The sequence below is a fragment of the Condylura cristata genome, unplaced genomic scaffold (genome assembly GCF_000260355.1).
Source record: "Condylura cristata isolate star-nosed mole 26May11 unplaced genomic scaffold, ConCri1.0 scaffold00026, whole genome shotgun sequence".
NCBI lineage: Eukaryota > Metazoa > Chordata > Mammalia > Eulipotyphla > Talpidae > Condylura > Condylura cristata.
This window is the reverse complement of record NW_004567127.1, coordinates 8,775,790-8,786,360: the sequence shown is the minus strand read 5'-3', so window position 1 is coordinate 8,786,360 and position 10,571 is coordinate 8,775,790. Positions and strand designations below refer to the sequence as shown.

The 10,571-nt window shown below is 44.6% G+C and overlaps 1 protein-coding gene across 1 annotated transcript in view; it reads left to right on the top strand.

Moving 5' to 3' along the window:
• Positions 1 to 6: 6 nt before the first annotated feature.
• Positions 7 to 10,571, top strand: part of AHCYL1 (adenosylhomocysteinase-like 1) — a 36,448-nt gene continuing 25,883 nt past the window's right edge. Inside the window, exon 1 of the mRNA XM_004689675.2 lies at positions 7 to 144. Coding sequence (XP_004689732.1) covers positions 25 to 144 — 120 coding nt within the window. The 5' untranslated portion in view covers positions 7 to 24. The remainder of the gene's footprint in view (positions 145 to 10,571) is intronic.

Genomic DNA, 10,571 nt, shown 5'->3' with positions numbered 1-10,571 from the left:
GCCGCGGGCCGGGCCGGCCGGGGGATGTCGATGCCTGACGCGATGCCGCTGCCCGGGGTCGGGGAGGAGCTGAAGCAGGCCAAGGAGATTGAGGACGCCGAGAAGTACTCCTTCATGGCCACCGTCACCAAGGCTCCCAAGAAGGTGCGGGGGCTCTGGGAGGCGGCGGGGGCCCGGGCCGGGGCCTCCTGAAGGGGCGCGAGCGAGCCCGGGGTCGGGCTCCAGCTGCTTGGGGTCGGCGGGGGCGAGCCTGGAGGTGCTCCCCGAGGACGGGGGTGGGGTGACGGGGCCGGGTGAGCGGCCCCAGGCCTAGCCTGAGCTGGAAAGGCCGCCGCTGACCTCACTTTCCTTTGTCCCTCGGACCTACTCCCCAGGATCTTTTTGAAACCCGGCAGGGCCAGGCCTTAAATTTGCCGCTGACTTTCCCTGCATGAAGGGCCTGGAAGGTGCGGAGTGAGAGGGGGGTGAACCCACTCAGTTGACCCCTGGGACCAGCCCCGGGAAGTGGGGGGCGTGCAGAAAACCTCCCCGCCGATGAGTGGGGAAATCTGGCGACGCCTCTTTGGGTTTATCTTTGGGAGCAGTGGCCCGTTAATCCGACTGCTGCAACTGCGTTTTGCCCGGAAGGCGAGAAGGGAAGAATGCGTGCTCGCCCCTACACGGGTGAAAGCAATAAGGGCCGCGCGAAATGGAAAACTGTGACTTTCACTGTCTACGACAATCCAGTTGATTCGCATATGTAAGAAATTAGCATTTGGAGTTCGGTGACAGCACACACTGTCATGGATGCAGGTTGATCGTAGAGTCGTGTGAATAGATCTCTGAGGCATCCTTGAGAAGGAGCTTGGGTGGGTTGAAGGGGTGGGTGGGAAGGAACGACTGATTGCTCATTCTTTGCCGCACTTACTGAGGCAGAACAAGTTAGTCCATTGTGCTGTCGGTTGAGCTCAGAGGCCACCCTTCCATTCTCTCGCGGAAGAGTAAATGGCAGCCTTTGGAGGGCTTAGTGGAGCTAGCTAGCTCTTGCAGTGGCAGAGTTGGGATCCCTAATGCTTTCGAGCGTTTGCTGCCAACCACAATCCTGACTTTCCACATACCTGGCACCCAGTTAACAGTGGCCCTAATAACCTTTGCAGAGAGGTGACCTTGCTGAAACCAAGAACCTGGATAAATCTCTCCCTTCTGTTTAAAAACAGTCTTTCAGGGCTGTCCCTGCCTGCAGTGCTTGTGTATGCTGAAGGTAGCGGGGTTTGCAGGAGTAGCTGGTCCTGGAAGCTTCTGCACCTGAACTAGTTAAGCTGTCACAAGTGGGAGAAATGGCTTTCAAGGGAAAAAAAAAAAAAATGAGCCTACCACTCCAGAAATCTAACACAGGATTGAAACCTCAGGTCACTATCACATATTGCAGCTTTGACTCCCTCTGCCCACCAAATTAGGACTTCACCAATAGAATGCCTTTAAATGGGTGTGGCACAGCTCTTGATTCTAAAGAGTCTGGTTAACCTTGTTTTCAGTGCTCTGGGTTCAGCTGACTTACTGGGGCAGTAACTGTGATGTGCACTATTTAGTGTCACAGCCATTACTAGCAGATGGCTCAAAGGTAGCACCTGTGATGAGTGAGGCGAAAGAAAGGGAAAGCCACACATGCTGATTCTCTCAACCCTTCTCTCCCCATTAGCCTGCCCTCTTTTCCTTTAGTTGCTTTGGGGATTGGGCATCTTTGTTCTCACAGCCTTTGTTTTAGTAAGCCTTTATTCTTCCAAGTACAGCTACTACTAAGACAAAGTTTGTACTCTAGGTTAACTCCATAAAAGTAGGGACTTTGGTTCACTGTTGTATCCGTTGTGCCAAGCTCTGTACCTGCCTCATAGTAGGTGCGCAAATACTAACTGCCCACCTGGCTAACTTATAATTGAAATGTCTGTGCGGTTGCCTACCAGGAATGAATACCGCTCTCCTCCTTTCTTCCCAGGAGGAGTGTTGCTAATGTATATTGTTGTCAGGCCAAGTGCTAATGATTTTCGAGACTCAAATTCCATTAGCTGAAAGCAGTAGTGTGCCAGGAATGTGGGAAGACCCTGCTGTAAGTTTCCATTTGCTGGTAAATGTACCCCAGTGTTTCTTATTAATCTTGTTCTTTTTGAGCTTTGCTTTTCAGCATTTACGCAGGACTCTCTATTAAAGTGCTGTGTGATGACTAATTACCCTTACCCATGTGGCGATTAAAAAAAAATTTATATAGTTAATGAGTCAGTTGAGGACTAGTCAAGGTCACATAGCAAGTCCCAGGTGATCCATGTTTTCAGAACTTCAGCTCAGTTGGATGTTATGACTTAAATCACATTGTACCTCTGCCATGTGCTGAAAATGTGAGAAAGCATGAAAAAAGTAAAAGGGAAAAATGTAACATAGCATGTGCTGAATGGTGTGAGAAGAAGGCTTTTTTCAGATGGTGCTGTCCTTCACCTTAAGGATTCCAGTCTGGATCTAGACCAAGTAATCCTTGGATCATTCCAAGCCCTGAATCCCCTCAGGAAAATGAAGATATTTCTGGTGTCGTTTTGAGGCTGTAGGTTACTTCAGGATGACCTTGATAGTCCTCAGTTCAGATTGCCTGATATTTTACTTACTTTGTTTAGAGCAGGGGGGATGTCCACCATTAAAAGCATAGATTTCTAGCTTCTTCAACTACAGCCGTAATTACTTGGTTTTGTAAGCTGCAGAGGCTACCACAGTGCCATGTGGTGGATAGAGGGCTGGCTGACTTGATTGCAACCTTTATCTGTGTCTGAGACCATACCGTGCCTGCTACCTTAAGCCACTAAGTCTCTGTGCCTCTGTTTCCTCTTCTGCCAAATAAGTGCTTTCTGTTCGGAATGGGTAGAGGTAGGTGTGTATAGGCAGCTAAAATAGTTATGTGGTTTAAAAAAGTGTACTTGACACTTTAACGAGTACTTGAAATCACTTAAAATGCAGGATACGTGCACTGTTGATAAGGAGGTCACTATATGGAAAGAAGGAAAAAAATACCATGAGCCCTGAGCACAAAGGCAGTCGATGAAGCTGATCACCAAATATAACTCTTAAGCTTTTCTAGAATAAAAGGGAATCACAGAATTACAATCTCATTTGCAAACATGGAAAATAATACCAGCTTTTCAAGATGACAACTTTTGCTGACATTAAGTTCTAAAGGGACTTTTCATGAGGCTGTCAGTATTAATTGCTGTAGTATGAATCGCACAGTTCACAACTGGTCTCGACTGGTGACTTTAGGTAACTTTGGGAAAATTTGGGTGAGAGTCTTTTAGTTGTAAGGTTAGTGTACATCATGCCAGACGGAGAATCCTTGTTTAATGTTGGCAGTTATCAGCTGAACCACATAAATAAGTCAGCTATTTCCCCAGGATCACTGGGTTTTTATCCTTTTTTACTGCTACTTTGTGTTGTATGGGTTAGTAATTGTCTTTGGAAGTTGACATTGTATCAAGCTGATGTATTTTTCACAGCTAAATTGAAATCTCTGGCTATTGAAACCTCCTAACACAGACATTTCTTTGAAAGACCTTCCAGAACATTTGCTATTCTTTGCAAAGCATTTGGTGGGACTTTCTGGAGTGATATATTTAAGCATTTGACCTAGGATCTGTATGGTTAGCTTTACCACCAGTGCAATAGGGCAAAGAGAAAAGGGAAACAAAAATTTATTTTGTTTGTAGGATGGTCTTCATTTGAATAAAGTATATATTGTACCAGTATATCAAAAGGGCCAGCTGATACCCCGGAAGCATACCAGTGAGTACTGTTTGGAGATTAACCTGATAGGTGGAGTCCAGGATGCAATTCTCCTCATCAGTCTTATGGCTCATATGGTGCATTTTTACAGAATTTATACTTATACTCCTTTGATTCACTGAGAAGAGATTTGTTTGGTTGCTCTTTCTTGTCTTCTCATCATTAATGTTTCTTGATTCCTTTAGCACAGCTGTTATATTAGTGGAAGTCTGACCGGGAGTTGGGGATGTAAGGTGATGCCATCTTCTTTTTTTTAAGATTTATTTATGCATACAGAACTGGGGTACAGGCCAGAGGTGCAAGGATGGTGAGAGGCTTCACCAGAGACAGAGTGGGGAGCAGAACAGGCCGACTGACGAAGTACACTGCTGAGGGAGCAGCGGGCCGGTCAGGAGAGGTCTGCTGCGCCCTGCGGTCACCTCCGGGGCAGGCGGGGATCGAACTCATGCTGCAGTGGCTTTAGCTTCTCAGTGCTGTGCTTTAACCCACTGCACCACCAGAGAGAGCCCAGATGCTATCTTTTTTAGACTTCTCCACAGATGCTGATCATCTCTTATTTGAGGCTGTTTACTTAGTCGGATACTGACTTATATCTTAAGCTTGTCAGAGTAGTCGTCATTGTCTAAATCCCCTGCTGACAAGATTACAACCTGTGCACCTTTTGTTTTATCAGGAAACTATTTTTAGGATTCACTGTGTGTTACTGAATATACTACTCTTGTAAAGTTGTTTCTAAGTGGTGTTTTTTTAGACAGAAACTTGTAAATCTTTAATTGCTTGTGACTCCTAAAAATTTACTCTGCCACTTCAAATAAGATTTGGGAGTTTGAATATTAAAATCTTAGAAAGAAGGTCCACCTTTATTACACTGGCTATAATTCAGAACACATCATATTGAGGTGGGAGAGAAGCATTCCCATCCGTGTGAAGACCAACACATTTGCATAGACCATAGTTTTTTCCGACCTGCAATCCAAAAATCAAGATTACAGGTTCTTATTTCCTTCTTATTTCCTTCTGACTCTTGTCAACACTCAGTGTCTTATATATAGTAAGTAGTTAAAAATTCACATATAATTTCAGTCAAGTTTTCTGGTTCCATATTTTCCTTTGACTCGTTCATGTAGTTCTCGTGTGGCCTTGCTCTCGCTGGAGTGTCACTCAGGGCTGCTTTGACTTCTCTCTTTTGTTCCTAATCCGGGTAGTACAGTGTAGGCTGACCTGTTTTGTGGTGTCAGGTACACCTTTGGTCTCTGTCATCTAAATGCTGTATGACTTTGAAAGCTTTAGCCTATCTGAGCTTCCATTTTCTTATTTGTAAAGTGGGCATTAACAGTACAGGGCTGTTGAAGAGATTGACGTTCAGTAAATACAAATTAGAGTATTTCCTCCTTGACAACTAAAGTGACCAAGCAGCCTGGTTTGCCTCGTCCAACTCTGGTTTATACTGGTTATCCCATCATGCTATTCAGTGAGTGCCTTCTTACACGATGAAAATACCAGTTTAAATTGGATTTTGAAATATTCTTAAAAAACCAAAACAAAAAGGTTTTTTCTGTGCAGATGTCTTTTCCGTAGGGAAAATGTGTCCCTAACAAGATATTATTTTTTGTAGTGCTTAACACATATTGAATGTAAAATGTGTTGATTTACAGGAAGCGCATAGGTCACGGGGAAGCTTAGAGCTCGTGATGGTCAGTGGGATCTGCTCCATCTAACCACTCCCTCACATAGCCCCTGGCCAAAGGTGTGCTCAGAGATGTGGTCCGTGGGCAGGCACGGGGCTGGCTGGGCCCAGGGGCTTATTTCTGTGTGCCGCCTCAAAGTAGAATTCTTGAATTACATGAAATAGTTCCAGAGACTCTTAGGAACTGTGATTTTTTTCAGATCCTACCCCTTTGTGCTCCAGCTCCCCCCCTTATACTGTTTCTCTGTGGTCAACAGCCTGCTCCCTGTTACATACAGCTGATTTTGTCCTTCAGAAATGAGTGGCCTTTGCTCCACAGCAATCACAGAATTAGGGGGAGCACCTGTGCCTTTGTTAGCACTCAAGCTGGTTTCGCTTTCATTCCTGTTTCTTCGGTTTTTCTAAAGTTTTATACCTTAATCTCAGAATGCATATGCTAATGATTGGTACTCCGGAGGAGCATATAAGGAGGCTGAGTCATTTATTTCCCAAACAGGACACAAAGTAAAAAAGTTAAATGAACTACTGGTAGAAGATAGTATTTGGAGTGTGGGGGGGCTGGGGGGTCTTTGGCAGAAAGGCCCTCTAGGACAGCCCAGCTGGGCCCCTGCTTTCCTATGTATACGCCCCAGATCCTCAGCCAACACGCCTCTGTACTTAACCTGTGGGGCTTAAATTGTATTCTTCCAGCCCAAACCTGTTCACATCTTTAAAGATGAACACCCTGTGCACATTGTGTGCTGGCGGCGGGCTCCAGCAGTGGCTCGGGACAGCTCACTGTGAGCTGTGCTTCCGGGGCTGCCTAGGGCCTAGTTCTTTACAGCCTGAAGACCTGTGCAGCCAGAGTAGATCAGCCCTGTTGTTTATCTCTTTTTCTCCTCTTAGCCTGTGTGTGTGTGACGGCATCACTGGAGTCTCACTGAGCCGATGTGCACAGGTGCCAAGGAAAATGTTGGTGCTGACCTGCGGTGGTGTGCCAGTCTGAGCTAGGTGGTGAACGGTGGGCAGCAGGAGGAGAGGGTTGAAGGTCTGTGGAACATGAGTTTAAACATGTTTCGTTCACTTTGACCTCTTGAACTAAGTCACTGCATTTTGAGTAATGTCAGGATTTTGAAAGTTCTATTTTGGGAAATGGCTCCAACTCCTCTAGAACCTGTTGCATGAGGTAAACTTGCGGCACATAGTGCTTTATCCCTTTTCCTCAAGGTTGACTTGACTCACACTGGTTTTGGGCCGTGAGCTTTTTCCATTTTGTCTTAGACTCCTAAAAGCAAAAAAGATCTACCGAGAAAGTGACTGAGACAGATTCTGCGCTGCGCTCTTTGGTAGCCGTCCATCCTGCCCTCCACCCATCTCTGACCAAAGGCTTTAAGGAAAGCTTGTTTGGGCTCTCCTGACAATGAGCTTTATTTTAGAGATGTAGAAAAGCTCTAGAAAAGCTGTTGGACTTGAATCTTCAGAGTGCACACCACATCTCTTTTCTAGTTTCAGAAGAGAATTCAATGTTGTGGTTAAGTTTTCTCTTTTGCCAGCTTGAGGGAATGTTCCTGTGGTATTCGCTAGATCAGACTCTAGAACAACTTTTTTTTTTTTTTGAGTCACGGATCCTTTTAACAATAAGAAAATCGTCATTCTTTCCTCAGGAAAACTCAGCAGCACAAAATTTTACATACATTTCAGAGAACCTGTGGGGCTCCCTGAAACTTGTCCTCAGTTTAAAAATCCTGGGTTAAAAACCCTGATTTAGTAGGTCAGACCTCTAAGTCAGACCTCTAAGTGATCCTGTACAGATCACAAACTGCTGAGATTAAGTTTGCAATTGCAGTTTGTCCTTGCAGCAGAGCTGAGGTTATTGGTGTGCTTTGTCACCCCGCTCTTTGGGATGTGCCTCAACTTCCCCAGAGACTCATTATCAGTGCCTTGAGGGTTCAACTCAGGAACTTAGATACACTAAAACCAGTAAGTATTTCACCACTTCTGGAGTTTTCGTGGCACTATCTCACTGCCCTTCATATGAACTGTGGGTGCCCCTAAAGCACCAGAGCTGGTTCCACAGGAGTGTTAGATAGAATAAGGGGTTCACATACTGGCCTGCTATCACAGCTGAGCAAAATGATGTGTTTCCTGTATCAAAATAGGTTTGATTTCAGTCTACTTCTAGGGCCTTCTTTCCGGACTGACAGGATATCTGAATGGTATTCTTCACTTGATGGATTCTCTAGGTCAGACATATCAAGGGCAAGGTGTGCATCTCACACATGTGTGTAGTAAGCAGTGCCTGGCATATATCTTGTTGATAATTACTTATTGAGTAAACTGTTCTGAGAGGATCATCTGTCAGAAAGCAAATTGAACTCACTCGCTCGCTTTTCCCTTTAGATGGCCAGGCTTGGTTTTCTGACCCCTCCAGTTTGAATGATAATGGAGTACCTGAGCTGCAGGTGAGACATCAGTGGGTGTTTATAACAGCTTAGCAGCCTCATATAATGTAGGAAAGGGAGTAGACTTTGAGAATATGTGGCCGCCAACTTCTTAACTCAGTGCCTTGGGAACATCGGACAGTAGGCTAGAAACTTGGGGTCATCCTTAGACTCAGTAGGGAAGGTAGCCTGAACTGCCCACCACATTTTAAGCTCTTACCATTAGGTTCACTGCCCAAAGCTGAAACTGGCATTGTTTACACATGCTCTTGATTTAAGGAACTTCTAGACTTACTCTTAGGATGTTTGAGGTTTGGAGACCAGGAATAAGTTAAACAGCTCCATTGTGGAGTGTAAGCCGGAGTCCTGTAAGTAATAAACAGCAGCACTGCTGAGCGAACTTCTGGTTCTCATTCTGCAACCCTGACTGCCCTTTCTGAACCAAGACCAAACTCAGTGTTCAAAAGCTGTATGTGCTCCTGTCTTTGAAACACACCTTCTCTTAGTTAGTCTCCTGGGAACTGGGCCAAGGCCTGTCCTAACCAGGAACTCAGGATCTTGTGCCAACTGGGATTGTATTTGTTGTTTCCCTAAAGTATGTGACCTAATCAGGATTGAGGTGAAATGGAAGCCTTCAGAATTTTGCTGCTCTAGAAGGTGGGCGCTTTGTAGAGATGGCAGATGTGTTCACTTGGCTCTGGTAACTAATTCAGTTTCCTGTTGGTGGCCAGGTGGTATCCAGTTTCTAATTCAGTAATTGAGTTTTTAATGCCCAGCTTCCAGCATCAGACTTCTTACTTAGCAAGCAGGACATGAAGATTCCCAGTGTTCAGTCTATGGAGAGCAGCCCAGCTGGCTTGTCATGCTGGACCAGATGAATCGTGAATGTTAATTATACTGATCAATACAGTGGCCCTGGTAACAGACTTGTGGCTACTGTAGAATCTGTTTACTTCAGGTTTGTAACAGAAAGAGACCAAGCTGGTTGGGAACATAGTGTACTAAGCGTAATAAACTGGATTATAAGGAAAAGCCATGCGGTAGGGACTGTTGCGCTCACTCCCCAGGATTGCCCAGAAGGCCTTTACTCCCAGGGTGGTTTCTTATTTTACCCTTGAGAGTGGATTCAGGTTGACAAAGCCTTGGTTTTTAGTAAAGGGGGTTAAAGGACGTTTCCAAATCCAGAAGGTTGGTAGGGGAGCACCCGTGCTGGGAGGCATCTCTTTTTTTCTAGTTCCTAATTGGGAGTGGACATCTGATGGGATTAGAAAGCTGCACATTCTTTTCTGACGCCATACAGAGGGGATAAGCTGAGCAGTGGGTATGTTTGGAATGAGTTCACCTTGCCAATATTTATTGAATTTGGATGAAGCCATTGTGAAAGTCTCTCCTCCTCAAAGAGTCCATCAGGTTCTCCTAAGCCCTTGTGGGTCCATCTGATGGATTGTCTGTACCTGACAAATGGAGTTGGTATTAACTGGAGATTGTCTGTTTACTTCATTTCTGAAAATGACATAAGTAACACTTTGTGTTCTTTGAGTTGCTTTATCAAAAGCCTGGTAAACCTTGTGTTGCTTTTTCATATTCTGCTTAGATTGTCTCTTAGATCAGTACTTCTTGTGGAGTGGGAAACAATGGAAGGTACCAGTCACTGGGGCACTTTCTCAAAACATTCATTGCATGGGCCCTGACGAGACCTACATGAAAATGGGGAGGGCCTGAGGTTAATGGGTTGGTTTGTGTACCTCAAAACAGCTCTCGTGGTTGGAGTGGAAAGATCCTAGATATAGAGCCACTTTTTAGATTATCTAGCAATGCTAGACAAAATCGTTATGAAATCTCATATTGGGATGATACTGTTGCAGCTACTACCTTGGATAACTGGCCATAAAGGAAAATCGTTTGCCCATGTTAGAGGTTCTGCAAATAGCATATACTTATTCTCCTAAGGTATACAGAGTAAGCAATGACCAGAAATCATTCAGCCATACCACCTCAGGATTAGGCATCGACTGTGTCCCAGGCCTGGCATGTCAGTGAACCAAACAGAGATCCATAGCTTTGGTAGATCTTATGTTCTTAACATATCTGTGGAACCTGTGTTCTTTTGAGGTTATTGTTTGGGTCAGTAGGTCTAGTGTAGGATTCAACCATTTGGGATTTGGAGCCTTATGAGAATGTTTTTCTTTCAGAAAAATGAACATATGCATAACAATTTGCACATAAAAGACTAAAGCCCACCAGTGGACCCTTGGCTGACCCTAGAATTGAGAGAATAAGTAGGATAAATCCAGGCCATAAGATGGGTGTTTGTAACTATTATATCCTACACAGATTGTGTTGTAATTTCTCCATCTATACAGCTAAGGCATTTTGCAAAGGATTCTAGAGTGTCTGTTGAAAAAAATGAGTATAAGGAAAGGGTAGGCCTCTACTGAACCAAGTAGCCTTTCAGAGAATTGGTGATCTCCTAGAAATGCTAAGAATGAGTATGAGTTTGTGTTCCATTCCCACCTCTAGTTTCTGCCTGGCTGACCTTGGACTCAATGGAATAAAATTGAGAGTACGATGATTTTCTTAACACAAACATTTATGAATTCCTATGTTAAGATTAATAGCAAAGTTATAAAGCAAAGAAAGCATTTTAGTGAAATTCTGGCTTCAAAACA